Source organism: Papio anubis, chromosome 11 (assembly GCF_008728515.1).
Source record: "Papio anubis isolate 15944 chromosome 11, Panubis1.0, whole genome shotgun sequence".
Classification (NCBI taxonomy): domain Eukaryota; kingdom Metazoa; phylum Chordata; class Mammalia; order Primates; family Cercopithecidae; genus Papio; species Papio anubis.
Genome location: NC_044986.1, coordinates 19,516,998 through 19,537,987, shown reverse-complemented (window position 1 = coordinate 19,537,987; position 20,990 = coordinate 19,516,998). Strand labels below are relative to the sequence as shown.

General features: G+C 35.0%; 1 protein-coding gene across 6 annotated transcripts in view; it reads left to right on the top strand.

The window, feature by feature from the left end:
- Positions 1 to 20,990, top strand: part of NHLRC2 (NHL repeat containing 2) — a 61,297-nt gene that overhangs the window by 3,339 nt on the left and 36,968 nt on the right. Inside the window, exons 1-3 of one of the 6 annotated variants that reach the window (XM_021943691.1) lie at positions 637 to 749; positions 1,738 to 2,060; positions 18,032 to 18,487. In XM_021943691.1, the coding sequence (XP_021799383.1) occupies positions 2,021 to 2,060; positions 18,032 to 18,487 (496 nt within the window). In that variant the 5' untranslated portion in view covers positions 637 to 749; positions 1,738 to 2,020. Of the gene's footprint in view, positions 1 to 596; positions 2,061 to 18,031; positions 18,488 to 20,990 lie in introns of those variants that run through there. The other 5 variants (XM_021943694.1, XM_021943692.1, XM_021943689.2 and 2 more) reach the window with 5 other exon arrangements.

Genomic DNA, 20,990 nt, shown 5'->3' with positions numbered 1-20,990 from the left:
ATGTCTTACGATTCTTAAACTTGACCTTTATTCTGGGTAGCCCATTTGTATCTAATTGTTTATGTAATTAGGTTGATTTACTATTTGATATTTCTTCCTTTTTTTTTTTTTTTTTTTGCCTAAGTGTGTTGCCCTTACTCCTTTTCACAGACTATTACACTCTTTCTGAAAGAATTTAGTAGCTTTTTCTTGCTTTATTTGCGGACGGCATTATAATAGCCAGCTTTCCCATCCTCTATTCCTCCTGCTCCCCAACCCGTACCCCCATCCCTTCCTTTTCTTTCTTCCCTTTTTGGGCTTTTAATCTCCATTGATTTGCCTTCTTGGTCTTTTCTTCCAAACCACAAATAATCTGTTTAGTCACAGTCATACAGATATGTCTTTTATTTCTTTTGTTGATAGAAAATGATGGTTCATAGTAAACAATAGTAAATAGCATGCAACTGCCACAGCCTTTAAATGGTGCTACTTTCTCTTAAAGTGTTTGACTATTCACATTAGTCCTTAAAAAAAAAAAAGGATCACATTTTAATGGAAAGTTTCAGGTAAATTCCTTTTCCCTTTAATCATTGTAATTTATTTTATGTAAATTTCAGGATTAGAATGGCTGAACACAGAAGAGCCTATTTCTGTCTACAAGGATCTATGTGGAAAAATAGTCATCCTTGATTTCTTCACCTACTGCTGCATAAACTGTATTCACCTATTGCCTGATCTCCATGCATTAGAGCACACATACTCTGATAAAGGTATCTGCTCTTTAATTAGTTTCTAACAGACTGTTCTGGCATAGTCACTGGAAGAGTGGCTGACTCATTAGCTCATAGGAGAATGAACATTTGGCAAGACTTCAGTGATTCTAAAAGTAATCTCTAATCTATGACATGTACCTTTTCATAAAGGGTTAAGCTTAGTGATAGTGGTCTGCCTATCTAAAGAACCAGCATTTAGTATATGGTTTTTTTCTCTGAGGCTAAGGGCATAATTTGCTTTTTTCATGATCAGGTATATTAAAAGGTCTTTGTATGTTGAGGTTTACTTAAATTTTTTCTATTAAAAAAATAAAATATATGACCTTAATTTTATACTCTTTTCACTGTGATATAAAGGTTTAAAGTTCTTATTAGGAAATGTGACTAGGCTTTCATTAATATTGAATGACATTAACTGCAGTGGAATGCCAAATATAACAGATACTCTTTCATTGACCCTGCTTCATTAAAAAATGATTTATTACAGCTAATGTTTTTCAAAGCACACTAGGAAATCCATTTTTATGGTATTACAGATTCTAAAGATGTAGATTACACTTATTGGCTTTAGAAGTTTGAAAAATTAATTTTTTTTTTTTTTTTGGTTTACTTTCTAAAAAAAGAGCATGGGAGTAAATGAAATTAATTAAATGTACCATTTAATTAGGTTTAAATGAATTGAAGCGCTAATCTTAGAGTGGATTAAAAAAAAGAGATGGGGTCACCAATCCTGTGATAGTAAAGATGAGAATAGACGATATATGTACAAAAGTAAAAGATATTCTGAAACTAAACTTTAAAGAGGAAGTGATAGAGAAATCTTCAGTGCAACTTAAACTTCAGATGCTTCTGAATTGTAATAGATTGTATATTAAAATTACCAGTCAAATGATTTATCAAGAACTCAAATATTTCTACTAGCTAAATCCTGTTATTAAAAATATATCTGTATGGATTTAAGAAATGTGGATATCTTATCTCCTAGGTTTTGGATGCCAGTGTTTCTTGTTCAAGACATCACATTTATTGAACATGTTGTTATGTGCAGGGTACTCTGCTAACTGCTGAGGAAATATGTAACAAAATTGAATAAAAAGCATATGGAACCTGAGGAAAGGAGTAAGTCACTTTGCCTAGAAACATTGGAAAAGATTTCTCAGAGAAGGAAACAATTGAGCTAGAACTTGAAAAATGAGCAGGAGTGCAGCTGAAAATGAAAATGGGGCAGAAGGGACAATCCTGGCTGAGGAAGCGTCAGGTAAACAAGCATGGAAGCACAGAGGAGTAGGATTCTTGCTCCAAGAACAGGTAAATAATTTAGTGTGGCAAGATTGTAAGGGTTCATGGTAAAAGTAAAAGGAGACAAAGGTAGGTTAGGTTAGGACCACCTTGTGAAATGCATTGTATAGCGTTCTTAATAGTTTAGACTTTTCCTTCTGTTGAGGATACAGAGATATTGAAGTTTGTTTTTGATTTGTTTTTTAGTAGACAGATGACATTTGTGTTTTAGAGTGGCATTACACATGAAGTTAAGAATCTCAAAGTTTACCAGTTCCATACCTAAGATCACCCCTAAAAGACTGTTTGGTGAGCGTATGGTTAACCCCATACCTTAAGCAGATTCAGTGACTTCCTGGAATGGATCCTTATAATCGCCTACCACTTTACTGGAAACATTGTTTTTATAGCATATTGTGACAAAAAATTAAAAATATCTTTATATACAAATACACTTCTGAAAAGTAAAATACTTTGTAAGTGGAGCAAGAATTCACTCTCAGTTTCAACAAAGAATCACAAAGCAAACACAAAGAACAGGGAAGTGTGGCCCATTCAAAGGAAAAAAAGTAAACCGATAGAAATTGTCTCTGAAAAATACTTGATAGCCTATCTATGAGACAAAAACTTTAAAACACTGTCTTAAAGATACCCAGATAACTGAAGGAAAATGTGGAAAAAGTTTAAAAAAAAAATGTATGAAGAAAATGGAAATAACAATAAAGAGAAAACCTAAATAGAAGCTAGAAAGAAATTCTGAAATTGAAAAGTGGGGACTAACGGAGAGGAGAAACTCACTACAGAGGCTCCTTGATTTATAGTGAAGCTTGATAAACCCATGGTAAGTTGAAAATATTAAGTTGAGAAAGTATGTTTAATGCTTGGTAGCACAGCAGATGGTCTCTGACTTACGATGATTCAACTTAAAATATTTTGACTTGATGGTGGAAAGGTGATACTCAGTAGAAATCATAACTTCCTAAATCATAAGGAGCTCTTTGACTTACAGTGGGATTATGTCCAGATAAACTCATCATAAAGTTGAAAAATCATAAGTCAAACCCTCATAGGTCAGAGGCCATGGAGAGATTCGAAGATAGATTTGAGTAGGCAGGAAGAAGAATCAGTGAACTTGAAGATAAGGCAATGGAAATGATTGAGGAACAAACAGAGATTGAAGAAGAGAAAACAGAGCCTAAAGGACCTTGGAACGCCATCAATCAGACCAGCATATGCATTTTGGCAGAGAATATTTGAAGAAATAATGGTTGAAAACATCCCAAATTTGATGAAAAACATGAACACAAACATCTAAGAAGTTTAGTGAAGTCCAAGTAGGATGAACTCAAAGAGAACCACGCCAAGACACATTATTATCAAACTGCCTAAAATCAAAGAGAAAATCTTGAAAGCAGCAAGAGAGAAGCAACTCATCACATACAAGAAATCTTCAATAATCAGCTGATGTCTCATCAGAAACTTTGGAGGCCGGAAGGCAGTGGGCCAATATATTCAAAGTACTAAAAAGGAACAAAACTGTCAACCAAGAATTCTATGCCTGGCAAACTGTCCTTCAAAAGTGAGAGAGAAAGTAAGACATTTCCAGATAAATAAAAGCTAAGGGAGTTCACTAATAGACCTGCCCTGAAAGAAATGCTAAAGGAGCTCTTCAGGTTGAAATGAAAGGACACTAGACAATAATTTGAAGCCTGTGAAGAAATAAAGATCTCAGTAAAAGTAAATACGTGGGCAAGTATGAAAACTAGTGTTACTGTAACAATGGTGTGTAACTCCACTTTTTGTTTTCTACATGATTTAAGAGACTACTAGATTTTTAAAATTATTCTAAAAGCTAATGTTATTGTAACATCACATTTTGTTTTCTATGTAATTTTTTTTTTTTTTTTTGAGACAGTCTCGCTCTATTCCCCAGGCTGGAGTACAGTTGCACAATCTCAGCCCACTGCAACCTCTGTCTCCCATGCTCAAGCAATTCTTCTGCCTCAGCCTCCCAAGTAGCTGGGATTACAGACGCCTGCCACCATGCCCAATTAGTTTTTGTATTTTTTTTAGTAGAGACAGGTTTGCCATGTTGGCCAGGCTGGTCTTGAACTCCTGACCTCAGGTGATCCGCCCACCTCGGCCTCTCAAACTGCTGGCTGGAATTAAAGGCATGAGCCACTGTGCCTGGCCTGTTTTCTATGTAATTTAAGAAACTAATGCATTGAAGTAATTATTAGTTTATATATTTGGAGATACAAGGTACAAAGATATAATTTGGGGCTATCAACAACTGAAAGGGATGGGGTGGACGTGTTAAAGGAGCAGAGTTTTTGTATGTTATTGAAGCTGGCATAAATTCAAATTAGAGTGTGATCACTTTAAGATGTTAAATGTAATTCCCCTGGTTCCAAAAAAAAAAAAAAAACTAAAGAGCATACACAAAATGAAATAAAAGAATTTAAATGTTTCACTACAAAATAAAAGTCAACCAAACAAAAAAGAGTACTGTAGGAAATGAGGGACAAAAAAGCTCTAACGCATGTAGAAAACAAATAGCCAAATGACAGATAAGTCCCTCTTGGTCAATAATTACTTTAAATGTAAATGGATTACACCCTTTAATTGAAAGGTAGAAATTGGCAGAATGAATATATAACATATTCCAATTGTATGTTCTCTTCAGGAGACTCACTTTAGATCCAAAGATACAAACGGGTTAAAATAGAAAGGATGGAAAAGGATATTCTATGCAAATAGTAACTAAAAGAGAGCTAGGATGGCTATGTTAGTATCAGACAAAATGGACTTTAAATCTAAAAAGGTTACAAGAGACAAAGAAGGGCATTATATACTAATAAAAAGCCCAGGCCGAGCACAGATTGCACCTGTAATCCCAGCTACTCAGGAGGCTGAGGCAGGAAGATCACTTGAGGCCAGGAGTAGGAGACCAGCCTGAGTAACATAGCAATACCTCATTTATTAAAAAATAAAAAAATTAATATGTAGATGATACAATGGTTATAAACACTTAGGCACTTAATAACAGACAAAATATATGAAGCAAAAATTGACAGAATTGAGGGGAGAAATAGACAATTCTATAATAGTAGTTGGAGAATTATACCTAATATATACAGGACACTCTCTCCGACAAGAGAACACTACCCAACAACAGGATTGCATATGGGACATTTTCCAGGATAGACCATAAGTTAATGCCACAAGTTAATTTCAATAGATTATTTTAAAAGATAAAGTATCTTTTCTGATCACAAATGAAGTTAGAAAACAATAACCAAAGGAAAACTGGAAAATTCACAAAGTGTGGAAATCAAAGAGCACACTCTTAAATAACCAGTGGACCAAAGAGGAAAACAAATAGGTAATTATTAGAAAATACTTAGAGAAAAATGAAAACAAAATGTGACAAAACTTATGGCACATGGTGAAAACAGGGCTAAGGAAGAATTTATGGTTATAAATGCTTATATTAAAAAACAAGTATCTTAATCAAATTTTACACCTTAAGTATCTAGAAAAAGAAAAACAAACTAAACCCAAAGCTAACTGAAGGAAGGAAAATAAAGATTCAAGCAGGGAGAAACAAAATAGATAATAGAAAAGATCAATTTGGGTACAACCAACCAAAAGTTGATTCTCTGAAAGTACCAGAAAAATTCCTAGACCTTTAGCTAGCTAGACTAAGAAAAAAGAAGACTCAAATTTTTAAAATCAGGAATGAAAATGGGAACATTACTACCAATTCTGCAGAAGTAAAAAGGATTATGAGTACTATGAGCAATTGTACACCAACAAATTGGATAACCTAGATGAAGTAGATGAATTTCTGAAAACAACACCTACTAAGACGAAACTATGAAGAAATAGAAAACCTGAATAGACCTATATCTAGTAGCATTATTCTCAATAGCCAAGATTTAGAAACAGCCTAAGTGTCCATTGATGGATCATAGGTAAGGAAAATGTGGTGTATGCGTATAATGGAATATTATTCAACCTTGGAAGGAAATTCTAACAACATGGATGAACTTTGAGGACATTATGCTAGGTGAAAAAAAATCACAATTTTTGCCACACATAAAAATTCAAATACTGTGTAATTTCACTTATACAGGGTACTTAGAGTAGTCTGAATCATAGAGACAGAAAGTAAAATGGTAGTTGCTAGTGACTAGAGGGGAGAATGTGGAGCTATTGTATAATGGGAACATTTTTAGTTTTGCAAAATGAAATGAGTTCTGGAGATGGAGGATGGCAATGGTTGCACAGCAATAGGAATGTAGTAAATACCCTGAACTGTACACTTGCAAATGGTTAAAATAATAAATTTTATGGAAGAAACTATAAGAACACAAAAATCGGCCGGGCGCGGTGGCTCACACCTATAATCCCAGCACTTTGGGAGGCCAAGGCAGGTGGATCATGAGGTCAAGAGATGGAGACCATCCTGGCCAACATGGTGAAACCCCGTCTCTACTAAAAATACAAAAATTAGCTGGGCATGGTGGCGCGCACCTGTTATCCCAACTGCTAGGGAGGCTGAGGCAGGAGAATCGCTTGAACTCAGGAGGCAGAGGTTGCAGTGAGCCAAGATTTAACAAGTTTTAACAACTATTTTAAAAATGAACCTTACAAGGTCAGAATTGTGCACCACTGGGAAGGGAATAGTCAGTGGTGTGTTGGAGCTGGCTCCTGTAGGCTGGTGAGAGCCATTTGTTAAGTATGTAAGAAATTTTATGAGCCAGTGGTAATCTTGAAATCAGCTGTAGTGGGAGTATTTAGACCATGGAAATCAACAAATGCTACAAATCAGAGGTTTTAAAAATCGCTTTTCATCCCCCATTCCTCTCACCATATAAAAGAGCTGGTTTATTAGCATATTACTGGGTATGATTTGCTGGCCCAATAACTCACTTGTTAGTGTGGTAGAGAATACTGACTAGTGTTTTTCTATATTTGGCTGTTAGAATATTGTTTGTGGAATATATATTTTTTTGAGATTACCGTAGAACTTTAATTTGCCGCAGGTTTGTGAAGAATATTGGAAAAAAGGAAAAGCATGAGAAATAGTTGAGAATGCCATTGTGATGCGTGTTCACAGAGGCTTTCTTTTTCTTTCTTTTTTTAAAATATAACATGGATTTTTTTTTTTTTTTTTTAACTTTAAGTTCTGGGATACATGTGCTGAACGTACAGGTTTGTTACATAGTGGAATAAATTTTTAACCATTAAAAATATTTTGTAAGTAGTCTCAACATTGTATTTCAAAGAAACATTACTTCTGTAATATGCTGCTATATGAAAATCCTGATAACTTAATAAAAGATTTTTATATTGATTAGAAGAAAAGTTCAGTTCATATTCATAAAAGCGGACATACCCAGAAATGATCACATGACAGCTCAATAAGCTGTCACTAAGTCACTAAATTAAATTTGCTTTTTTTGTAGTTAAATGTCTTCTCCCATTACTATTTGATGTACTTTTGAATGTATCTGCAGCAGTGCTATTTATGTTCTCGAAGTGACATTTGGCAGCATATTTAAAATTCCATGAAATGTTCCGCTCATTTTACCATAAAGCCAAAAATGCTCCACTGAATAAGGAAGTGTTTATTAATTCAAAACACCTTGAAAGAGGTCCAATTTCATAATCAACTTGCTTCCTCTAAATCAGCTTTTAAACACGGGTTTGTAATAGGGGGCAGTGCCACTTTCACAGTAGTGAATGAGAAATCGCAAGTGCCAAAAAGTTTGAAAGCAAAAAAGCAAAACGTATTTAATAGTAATGAATTGTTCTGATGTTTAAACATTTTAAAAGAAGTAACTATGCCCTAAGATTGTTATTAATTAATAATAACTTAGTACATATTTATGTTAAACTGCAACCCTTTTCTACTTGAGAGCTTCTAAGTTTTTTATTTATGGTGTGTACATTAATGGTATGTTATTATATGGTACTGAAATTGAACATAATGGCTATTATCTAAGGAAAAGCACTTTTGTTTTACGGGAAAGCATCTATTAGGAAAACCTTGTGTATTTTCATGTGATTGCTAGGTGTATATTATGTTAATGTATAACTAAATCAGACTTTCTAAAAATCTGAATTTCATATTACTGTTGAGTAAATGCTAGTATTGTCATGTAGTATATGCTTTTTTCTGTTTTATACTTTATTAAAAATGAGAAGAATGCACTTTTAATTTTAGAGTAAAACTAAGCCTTTAAATAAGTCTGTCTGTAATTTCACTTTGTGTCATGGTTCTCAAACCTCGCCACCCCCCCCCGCTCCTCCACCAGGTTTGATAGTTTTCATTGGGAGTACTCACTCACAAGATTCAGTTGTACTGAATCAACTACTCAAAAGATATAGTTGTACTCATGGCTATATTATAGCAAAAAGATACCAAGCAGAATCAGGAAAGGGAAAAGATGCATGGGGCTAGTTGAAGGGAGACCAGATACAAGATTCTAGAGTCTTCTTTCAGTGGAGTCAACCCAAGATGCTCTTAATTTCCTCAGCAATGTGTTGTGACAGCACATTTGGGATGTTGCCAACCAGAGAGGCTCAGAAATAACCAAGGCTTTTCTTGGGGGCTGGTCATGTAGGCAGCTTCTGCTTGCTGTCATGTTTCAAAAGTCCAGACTCTCAGAAGGAAAGCAGGTATTCAGCATAAACTGTGTTGTTTGTACAAACATTTTAGGCATAGTGAGCCACTCTTATCAGTTCTAGGAATGGTGAAAACCCTCCTGAAATCTAAGCTCCCAGAAGCCAGGCAAGAGCCAATCTTGTCTGCACACCTTTTAAAGGATAGCGGTCAGGGTTACTATGTTAACTCTTTCTGCACACACATTATATTTTCTTTATTCAGTAGTTCATCTCATCTATGTATTGTTCTGTGTTCTTAAATAAAGTACTATGAAAATATTACCAATTTATGGCACATTTTCAGATGTTTAGTGTGGACAACAGCCTGACATCAGTGTTTGATTTGCTTTCAAATTTGCTTCTTATTTCTTTCCCAGTTTAGTGTTCAGCGATTTTGATCCTTTCATTTTCCTGTTTCCGTTGTTCTTAGCATAAAAACGAAAATTTTGCCTCTCCAGCATCTTTTCCACACCCTTCTCATCCTTCCTCAAGGCTGTTCTAGCCTCCCTGGCTTTCCTTCAGTTCCTAAGTATCATCATTCCTCTTGCTTTAACACCTTGACACAGTGTTCCCTCTGCCTGGAATCTATCGTCTCATCCTTTTTGTCTAGTGAAGCCATGGTTGTCTTCTGGATCTCAGAATGTCACCATTACAGATGTTTTTTTCTTTTTAAACATCTTTCAAAAATGCCTGAAATATTCTCAGTCCTTGCATTTAACTAGGTTTTTACATTGCTTGTGATTAAACTACACGTTCTACTATAGTATATACAATTGTAATTGAGTGCACTTAGAAGTATACATCTCTCAATAAGACCTTTGAAGCTTTAAAAATATGTATTTTAAAAAGTGGTTTTATTACTAATATTTTAGAAGCAGTTATATATTTATCATGTTTTTTGTTTGTTAGTCAGAGACAAGATCTCACTCTGTTGCCCGGGCTGGAGTTCACTGGTGCAGTCACAGCTCACGGCAGCCACAAACTCCTGGGCTCAAGTGATCTGCCCGCCTCAGCCTCCCAAAGTGCTGGTATTACAAATAGCCTGAGCCACCATGTATGTGTGGTTTTTGTTGTTGTTTGTTTTACTTCACTGAAAAGAAGGAAGTTATAATTTTTGATATAGTTTCTCCTTCCCTCATTCCATTCCTCCTTGCCCTCTTCTCTCCCTCTTTCCTGTCTCCCTCTCCTTTCCTTTCCATCTGTATTTTCTCTTAAATGGAGTAATTTTGATCCCTGTATTGGCAAAGGATTCATTAATGGAAGAATCTTTTACATCCGCTTTTTTACTATGCATGATTAACAGAAAAAGCAAAATAATTTAAGAAAAACCTGAATATTGAGGTTCTTACAGAAAAAAATGGGAGTGGATATTTGGCAATTGTGTTTCTATGTACATCAATATAGATCTCCTATTTGGACAATATGATATGGTTTATTATACAGATTTATAAATTCCTTCAGTATTTATGTCCTGTGAAATCATTAGTTTATGTACTAGGCACTGTACTGGAGAATAATAAAACATGCATGGGCACTATGTAATTAGTAGGCATTATATCTAACGAGAAGGCATATAATTAAATAATCACATACATATTTTTATAATTTCTGATTAGTGATCTATAGAAAAAATTATAGGCTGCTATGATGACATAGAGTTTAATCTGGAAGAAATCTTTCTTATGAAAGTAAAAATTGAACTTCAGTTCTAAAAGACAATGTGCCTTTAGTAGGTGAAAACAGATGAGAACATTCCAGTCAGAGGGAACACTGTATGTCAACCCTGTAAAGCAAAAGGAGTAATGATATTATTGAGGAACCAAGGGAAGTCCTAGAATATACTGCAGGAGGAAAAGGGTGTGGAGAAGATGCTGGAGAGATGAGATTTGTTATACTGGAAACAATTGAAAGCCAATGAAGGATTTTCTGCAACAAGGTGACATGATCAGATTTGTGTTTTTAAAAGATCAGTGACTTCAGGGTGGATAACTCCTTGGTGGACAAGCATGTATGTGGGAAATCTGTGACAAGGCTATTGTGCTCTCTGTGAGATCAGATAACAACTTGAAACCAGTCATAGCTGATAAGAGCAATAGGACTTGATTGTGGATTAAGTATGGATGATGAGAGAGGGCTGATTGGTTATTACAGAGATGTCCTATATTGGTTTTTTGCTTGTATAATTGGATGGATGATGGTGCCATTCAGTGACAGGAAACACTGAAAAGGTCATATTTGGAGGGGAAGGTTGTGATTTTAGTTTGAAATATCTTTGAAAGTTGCACTTCATTCTCCATGGGACTTCCCATTTTTCTTAGAATAAAGATACAAATCTTTACCATGACTTACGAGACTGATCCCATCTGTATGTTTATTCTCATTTTGTCCCACGTTCTCCCTTGTTCTCTGTGCCTAGTTGCTTACCTTCGTAAGTTTCTTCTATCTTTCATGCTTCATCTTTGTAGGTGCTGTTGTCTTTCCCTGGAATCTCCTTCAGTGTTCTCTGCACCTAACACCTCATCATTCACATCTCACTTCAGTCATCACTTCTTCAAGGAAATGTTGGGATATATTCATCAGAAGGAAAATATGTGTGATACATGATAACATTTTATGATAAATATTACATATATATATAATGTACATAAAATGTATATGGATTTAACGCATGGATTCTTATTTAAAATACACTGGGTTATAAATCATTACTGTGATAATTTATTTTCGTGTTCAAATTGTCAAAGATTTGACTAATAGGATCTCCTTCAGGCTGTGTTCTGTGTTCTTTTGGCATTTCTTTGTCCTTTTTTGAGCCCTTCCTTACTAATCACACCAAAATATTTCCAGATGTATCTAATGTTTTTCCAGTCCAACCCGGAGTCAGCTATTTCTCTAAGGAGCTTTGATTCCTTTTAGTAGGGAATGGTGTTGAGAAACCAAGGTCTGGGAACTAGATGTGCTCATTGCTACTATGGTGTTTTTGCTTCTAGTCTCTCAGATAATTTGGAAATTACTTAGGCTATTCCATCCCACTTCTCAGCTTCCCCCATTAGATTATGTTATTCATTTGAAGTATAGTTAGATTTATTTTTTTCTATTTGTATTTCATTTTAAGTCCTCCTCCCTATCTTTGTTGACTTTGTTTTTCAGTGTGTAAGACAATATGGTCTTCATAGTGAGGATGAAACAGATACTTATTCTATCCACCCATCCCTTCTAACTGTTCCTGCCTTCCCATTTCTGTCCCATATTTTTAAAAATTTCTTTTTTTTTTTAAACAAAACATGACATTCTGCAGACATTTGTATACATTCGCTTTTTTCATGTAAAAATTTATCCCAGGAGTCACTTCATAACAGTTCATAGAGAACTTCTTGACTTTTAAAAATAACTGCATAGTACTCCACTGTGTGTGTGCCATACCTCTTTCAGCCACTCTCCTATCCTGTGTGTTTGCTCTTAGATCATTCCATATTTAGCAATTATAAGCAATAAATAATCTTGTGGGTATGCTTTTGTCTTGCTGGTGGAATCGCCTAAGGATAAATTCCTAGATGTGGCATTGCTGGGTCAAAGTTAAGTAAATATGTAGTTTCGTTAGGTATTGCCTAATTCTCCATCAGGAAAGTTGTACCAGTTTGTATTTCTACTAGCAGTGTGTGAGTGTACCTCTTTCTTAGGTGCTGCTTCAATAAAATGTTTTGACATACTTTTTAATTTTTACCAATCTAATAGGTAGGAAATGGTATCTTTGTATGATTTTAAGATGCATTTTTGAGTTGAGTTAATCTTATGTTTATATGGCTGTTTATTGTACATGGAGTTTTGTCTGCCATTATATCCCCTAACTGGTTATTGTTTGAGTATATAAAGGCTATCGATTTCCATGTGTTAATTATGTATTCTATCTTCCTGAATCATCTTCTTTTTTTTTTGAGACGGAGTTTTGCTCTTATTGCCCAGGCTGGAGTGCAGTGGCACAATCTCGGCTCACTGCAACGTCCGCTTCCCAAGTTCAAGCAATTCTTCTGCCTCAGCCTCCCAAGTAGCTGGGATTACATGGCGCTTGGCTAAGTTTGTATTTTTAGTAGAGACGGAGTTTATCCATGTTGGTCAGGCTGGTCTCAAATTCCCGACCTCAAGTGATCTGCCAGCCTCAGCCTCCCAAAGTGTTGGGATTACAGGCGTGAGCCACTGCACCTAGCCCTGAATCTTTTATTATTTGACTTAGTTTTATAATTGAGTCTCTGGACTTTTCTTGATGTACTGTTATATCTCCACATAGAAATTTTTCCGTCTTATACCTCTAATTGATTTCACTTGTCTAATTATGTTGGCTAATCCCCCACACACCACCCCAATTTATTGTTAAACAGTAGTAGAGATAGTAGGCATTTTTTCCTTATTCTTTATCGTATTGGAAGTACTTCTGTTTTTATACTATTGGAAATACTTCTATTTTATACTATACTCCTATTTTTATACCAGTTTCTGGTTTTATACTCAATTAAATTTAAAGTATGAAAGATTAATGTAAATAATTATGTGTCAATAAACCTGATTATTAAAAAGAATCTATCTCTGCTACCTCTGTGTTTGGAGGAGGATGGTGGCCACCTGATGTTGAATCTCCCCACTGTCCCTCCCCTCTGTTCCAAACAATAAAAAAGGGGAGAGCAAGTAAAACCACACTTGGCTCTGCATTTCACGATACTAGGAGACAGAGAATATCATGGCTTCACATTACATGTAAGTTCAGAAATAAACTAAATTCCCATAAAGGTTCTATTGCTGTAAGTCTGTGGATGCCAAGAACAAGTATAGGAGAGACTTAAAAGACTCCATGAGAATAAGTAGAGTGGTTCAGAGTACTTAGACAAAGCACAAACAGAATAGTCTCCTTACCCCCAGAAAGAGAAGCTCCAATACAAAGTATAAAATACTGAACACAGGTTTGGATATACTAGACCGTATCACCAGCTCTTAAAAGAGTGCAGGACTAGGGAAGCCTCAGAGAAGTATTGCTCCTGGGAGATAATCAGCTATCTAGGAAAGATGTGGTTTCCCTTGGAGACAGGCCACTGAAGGGAAAGAAGGAAATACGAGGGAAAAGCTAAGGTTCTAATGGAAACAAAAGAGAAAGACGATATACCAACCCCTCCTTACACCAATGCTATTCATAAATGAAACTGCCCAGAAAAAGGGAACTGTCAGAAGAGGGCGCTGTCAAACTAGGAACCCTGTTCACAAAATGAAGAGGAATAGAAAAAAGCAGATCACACCTACATAAAAACTACTGCAAAAAATGCTGAAAGTGCAATTCAGAGTTAAAATGTTGATACAGATTCTCTAACAGTCACAAAATTGACAAAACTGTAACACCTTCCTTCATACTGGATTAAATATCCTCAGTTAGCATTTAGGAGTAATGAAAAAAACAGTTTGAATCACAAATTAGAAAACTAAGAAATGGACAAAAAAGAAAAAAGGAAAGGAGTGTTAACTGAATCCAGAAAAGAGAAGACAAATTCAAAATTGTATTACAAATGAAAACTAAGTTTGTCCAAGGGACAATAAATTTGTATAAAAATTTATTAAGGGGCATTAAAAGCAGGGGGGATCCCTAAATAATGAAAATGAGCTTAAACAAAAAAGTTAAAAGGTTTAAAGAAAAAAATGATTGAATTGGAAAACAGGCAGAGGAGGTCCAACATAAGACTACTTGGAGACCCTCAAGAAAATCAGAACAGCTGACTGGAACAAATATCTAAATTAGAATCAAGAAAACTTTCTGGAAAGAAAAGAAACCTTGAATCTACATATTGAAAGGGCCTACCAGGTACCAGGGAAAATTGACCCAGAACAGTCCAAGAAGTATCCTAGTAAAATTATTATATTTTAAACATTGAAAAACAGAAAAGGTAGTTTACAAAGACATTTAAGTTTGACCATGCTTTTCACAAATAACTTACAAAGCAAGGCAACAGTACAGTGACATTTCAGAAATCTTAATGAGTGTAAATAATAAACCAAAAAGATTATATCCAACCATTTGTCCTTTAAGAATCAATCAAGGTTAAAGAAAAACAGTTTGAATGTCCAAAAACTCAGAGAGTACTGTGCACATGTGCCCTTTCTGGTGAATCTACTATAGGGAGATCAAGGGAACCATAGGTGAGTAGGGAAACTGCTAATGGATGGATGGAGATTTTACACATGTAGAGCTAACACCAAAACTAGGAATTACAGTTTTGGTATATTAGTCATAGTTTGATCAGAGAAGCACAACAACTGGGAATAATAATGAGAGAACTAATAGGGGATTCATTTTAGGTAGTTGACCTTATGTTATTGGAGTTACATGGCTAACCAGTATATGTGAGGCTGTTGCTTCTGTGTGCTCCTGCAACCTACCTGAGTTTGCTAACTTTTCAGGGTCTTCAAGCAGAGATGTGTGTGTATATGTTCTTGTGCTTTGGTTTGGAATTGAAGTGTAATTGTTGGCAAATTATATCTCCTGATGGCAGGTCAGGCGGTTGAGAAGGAAAGACGGATATAAAGTAGCAGAGAACAAGGGCAAACCAGAAAGCATGTGCAAACATGAGCTAGAACTCGCAAGGATAAACTGAAACCTATGTAAACTTCAGTTTAGATAATGAAGTGGAGCAAAACACTCATCTGGCCCAGAAATTGGAGATGCGGAAGGAGAAGATCTACAACCCTGATATTACTGCTTTCATTTGCCTCTCATATCTTTTTTTTACCCCTTTATTTTTAGCCTTTCTGATTCACATTTTCTTAGATGTATCTTTTATATAAAGAACTTATCTAAATCTTTTTCTTTTAATAATGAGTTAAGCCCATTGGTATTTATTCGTATGACTGGTAATGTACAAATATTATGTGTATTTGATTATATCTGTTGTGTTTATCAACATGATGCACTTTCTTTGCTGTTTTATTTTCCTAATCTCTTCTGATATTTATAAGTGTTTACATTTATCTTTTGTTAATCTTTTTACTTACAACTTTAAAAAATAATAATAGCAAAATTTGTTGAAATTTTACTTTACACTAGGTACTATGCTAAATGCCTTACACAGATATCTCTTTTAATCCACCTGACTTACAAGGCATTTACTATTATTTTCCTCATTTTGCAAATGAGAAAGCAGATGAACAGTTAAGTAACTTGCCCAAGGTAACAGGTGTGCAGTCCTTCCCACACTGCCCCACCACCTTTACCCACATTCCCCAGGCAACCATTCCTCACTGCATCTCTTTTCCCCAGCTGCTTTCAAGGTGTGTGTGTGTATGTGTATGTGTGTGTGTTCAGCCTTTGGTTTTCAGCAGTTTGTTTATGATGTGTCTAGACATGGTTTTAATTTGTGTATGCTGAGCTTGAATTCTCTGAATTTGTATATTTAATCAAATTTTGAAAGTTTGGGCATTATTCAGTTATTTTTTTCTGCCCCAATCTATTCACTTTTTCTGGGATTCCAGTTATACTTACTTAGATATTTTGAAACTGTTCCACAGGCCCCTAGGTTCTGTTTATTTTTGTTTCAATCTTCTTTCTCTCTTTGTGTTCTTTAGATTGGATAATTTCTATTGAGCTGTCTTCAGGTTCATTAACCTTTTCTTTGTCATGTCCTTTTTGCCCATGAGATCATCCAGTGAACTTGTGGTATTTTTCAGTTCTAAAATTTTTAGTTATTTTTTATAATTTCCATTTCTCTATTTATGTTTCCGTCTTTTTACTTACTTCATATGTGTTTTTCTTTACCTCATGGAGCATAGTTGTCTAGTTGCTTGAAAGTCTTTGGTAAGTCGAACATCTGCTTTATTTTGGCATCGATATCTCTTGATTCTTTTCCCCCCTTGATAGTTGACCATATTTCCTTGTTCTTTTCTTTGAATGTCAGGTAATTTTGGATTGTATCCTGGACGTTGGAATGTGATGATATGTGAACTCTGGGTTCTGTTGTAGTCCTGTAGGGAATATTGGTAGCTTTATTTTAGTAGGCATTCAACCCTCTTAATTCAAATTATAACTTCTGTCTCATCTTCCATCAGCTCTCTCTCCTTCTGTAAACCCAGTTATTCAGTTCTCAGCTCCCCAAGCATTTGCTACACTTTTTTGAGTCTGTTCCATGTACTGTAGTTTAGAGGTTAAACTAAGACTTGTGAGTGTTCATACTCAGAGATAAGGAGTTGCTTTTCCCAACTCTTCCCCTCAGGGTTTCTCCCACACTGTCCAGGTTACGTGGTTTCTTGGGCCAGAGTTGCAGCCAGGTTTCTATTGGGAGTTTTGGCTCCCCATACAGCTCCAAAACTGGAACCCACTCTCAGGGCAAAGCTAGGAAAAGGATGGAAAAAGAAAATAAAATTGGCAGTTCACTCTTCTGTCACTTGCTTTTCTGAGTTTTGACCCTCCTGTACAATCTGCCTGGTTTTGTTTACTTTTCCCTGTCTTCAAGCAGGGTGTGTCTTCAAGCATGCATGTTTGTGTTTTGATTCGGAATTAATAGTTGTAATAAAAGCATGAGCTTCTGGGAAATTATACCTCCTGATTTGTGTGGTTTTATTTGTTCATCTTGCAGGTTTGAGTAGTTTTTGATGGATGTGTTGGGAGATTTGAATGTACTTAGCTGTTATTATCTCTACGAGTTTGGTAGTAAATATTGAAATTTTTCACTGAATCCAGCCTAACACTTTTTTTGTTTTGTTTTGTCACTACTTGAAATAATGTATTGATTAGATAAGAGACGTATGTTGTTTTCAGCAGTTATGTCTACAGAAAGGCTTGTTCTAAGAACCATACAATAGGAATTTTAAGTAAATCAAAAGCTTTATATTATGGAAACATCTTGCTTATATTTATTCTGTTAATCTGTAATGTAAAGTTAGATCAAAAAATGTAAGAGAGTGATATAACAATAAATACCTCCCAAAAGCAGACATAAGCAACTGAATTTCAAAGGGGCTTATTATAGGTGGAAAAAAATTCCACATTTAATAAGAAAATAAAGATGATTTTTATAGCATTATCTAAATAAAAGAAAAAAGGAGTTTTAATTCTTCAGTAACCATATGAATTTGATATGTGTTTTTATGTAATAATCAATATTGTTATGAGATTTAAATTTGTAAGTTTTTTGTATGTGTGTTAAAATGCAGTTGAAGATCCCAGCGTAGTTCTACTTTTTGTTTTTTTTGATCTATGGACTTTTAATATTTATTAGTGACCCAAAACCTAATGTGTGGATGATGATATTCAAACGTAAATATTTAATAATGTTTAACATATAATGTTTTCCTTTCAGATGGTCTTCTCATTATTGGTGTTCACTCAGCTAAGTTTCCAAATGAAAAAGTCCTGGATAACATTAAGAGTGCTGTTCTTCGATACAACATCACCCACCCTGTGGTTAATGATGCAGATGCCAGCCTTTGGCAAGAACTAGAAGTTTCCTGCTGGCCAACTCTAGTCATACTTGGACCTCGCGGAAACATGTTGTTTTCTTTGATTGGAGAGGGACACAAAGATAAATTATTTTTATATACTTCAATTGCTTTAAAGTATTACAAAGACAGGGGGCAGATCAGAGATGATAAAATCGGAATAAAACTCTATAAAGATTCTTTGCCACCTTCACCATTGCTGTTTCCTGGCAAAGTAACAGTAGACCAAGTTACTAATAGATTGGTAATAGCAGACACTGGACATCATAGAATTTTGGTCGTTTGGAAGAATGGACAAATTCAATATAGCATTGGAGGTAAAGCTTCTGATTATGATATATAATATGTTTTACAGTAAAAAAAAAATAGCTCAGGTAAATATAAAAGTTGAAATGTCTAAATGAAAACTAATTATAGAAAAGTGATATACATTGACTTAACTTCCTAACAAAAATTTTTTGTTAATTAATGCATGATGTCTGAATTAACCTCTTCTCACTCCCTCATAAAACAAACAAAAACACTGAAAAAGCTCCAGGTGAAAAAGAGGAAATAGTTCAGCTTTTAGATACATTTGTATATTCTATCTTTTTTTTTTTTAACTGCTGTACTTACTGTTTCTTATGAAAACATACATTTTGGATTTCAGACATTTTAAGTAGAAGTATTATGTTTCACTTTCCAACAAAATATAGCCATATCTTTTTAAAGATCATGTCAGTGCCCCATGAACTTGAGAAGTAGTTTATAAAATAATTAAGCTAGAATTTATGCATAATTTTACTTTTCTCTCTTTCTTTCCATAAGAACTTGAACATGTGTCTGGATCTATTTCCAGAATAGAAATAGGTGTAGCAGAGTATAAGTATCATGCAAGCATAGATCATTTTATTCTATATCTCCCTGGTCTTAGATCTAAAACTACCTCTTGGTTACATGTACATAATTAATAAACTCTACAGAGTACATTCTTATTAATCTTACTTATCCAAACTGACATCTGACAACATGTTAGTCAAAGACAAAAGTAATTCATCTCTTTGCAGTCAGTCCTGTTTTAGTAATATATGCAGCATTAGTACATAAAGTAGGAATGTCTCAGTTCCTAATATAAAAAAGCTAGTTGTAGTCCTATGCCCTGATGTTATTCTTAATGTGCCAAGATACAGTAGGTGTTGTGTTTTGTGGTGTTTGTTTTGTTTTGGCTACTTGGTATTTTGATTTATGACAGGCAGTTATGAGAATTGAATTGTTACTCAAAAAGTATCTTTTGTAGCAGCTTGAACTTAAGTGGTTTTAAAGTGTTTAATAGATTCTGTGATTTTCAAAATAGTGTAGGTGAATATTCTTTGTTAAAAGAGAAACCAAGCTACACTGCCCAACATATTTCTTTGTTAAAAGAGAAACCAAGCAAGCTATACTACCCAAACATATTTCTAGAAATACTGTTACCTTTTGATATAGTTATTCTTTAATTTTTAAAAAAGAATTATTTGGTCAGATACACTCAGGGAAATACTACTTTAATGTTATCTAACAGATTTTTGTTGGTGATGGTATAATATTTCTCGAATTTTTTACTCTGCTAATTTTCCTCATGAGGGGGTATAGTACGCAATCTTTTCCAATCTCGCATAACCACAGAACTCTCCCTTTTTTTTCAGGGAACTCTTATCAATATCAACAATAATAATAGTATTATTAACAATTATAGTTACAGCAGACACTATATATCTGGCATTATTCGAAACATTTTACTTGTATGAACTCATTTTTGCCTGCACAATGCTATGAGTTAGGTAATTAGTTCCATTTTACAAAAGAAAAACTGAGACACAAAGAACTTGCCCAAACCACCAGCTAGAAAGAGACAGACCTGGGATTTAGACAGGGTCTATTGGGCTCTTGAGTTCGTTTTCTTTTTTTTTGAGACAGAGTCTCACTCTGTCACCCAAGCTGGAGTGGAGTGGCATAATCTCGGCTCACTGCAACCTCCACCTCCCAGGTTCAAGCAATTCTCCTGCCCCAGCCTTCCAAGTAGCTGGGATTACAGGTGCCTGCCACTATACCTGGCCAATTTTTTGTATTTTTAGTAGAGATGAGATTTCATTGTTTTAGCTAGGCTGGTCTCGAACTCTTGACCTCAAGTGATCTGCCTGCTTCGGCCTCCCAAAATGCTGAGATTACAGGTGTGAGCCACTGTACCAGGCCTTGAGTTTGTTTTCTAGCCACTCCATTACACTACCTTTTTATGGCTGCCTCGGACGATGGAGTTCCACAAAGCAGTTTGAACTGCTGATTTAGAGGCCTTGAATGGCTTGTTTGCTGGCCAGGGAAGTAACAATTACATTTTATTGTGTTATGCTCTCCACCCTTGAAACTCTACATGAATTGTTAAAACTGAGAAGTGTACTAGAATCACTCTCTCTCATGGTGTGTACGATATATCGTAGGGCTTTGTGACAAAGTGAAATAGTAGATAAGGATTCTTCATCTGGGGTCCTTGGACTCCTAAAGGAAAGGCTTCAGTGGTCCTCAGGATCTAGGATTGTTTGCAACAATTTAGCCATGTGTATTTTTCTAGGGAAAGGGCTTGTATTATCCAAGGAGCATATCTTTCAAAAATGTTAAAAATTGTTCATCTGTTGAATAATTGGAGTTATTTTTAAATCTTTGTAGTCTAGGTAATGGATAATTAGAATGCTTTTAAAATTATTTTCTTCACTATATGCTACTATGCTTAAGTGCACTAGTAATTACACTATGAGCCCTGTCATTAGCAAAACTCACTCTTAAGAAAAATGGTCCTTGAGGAACATT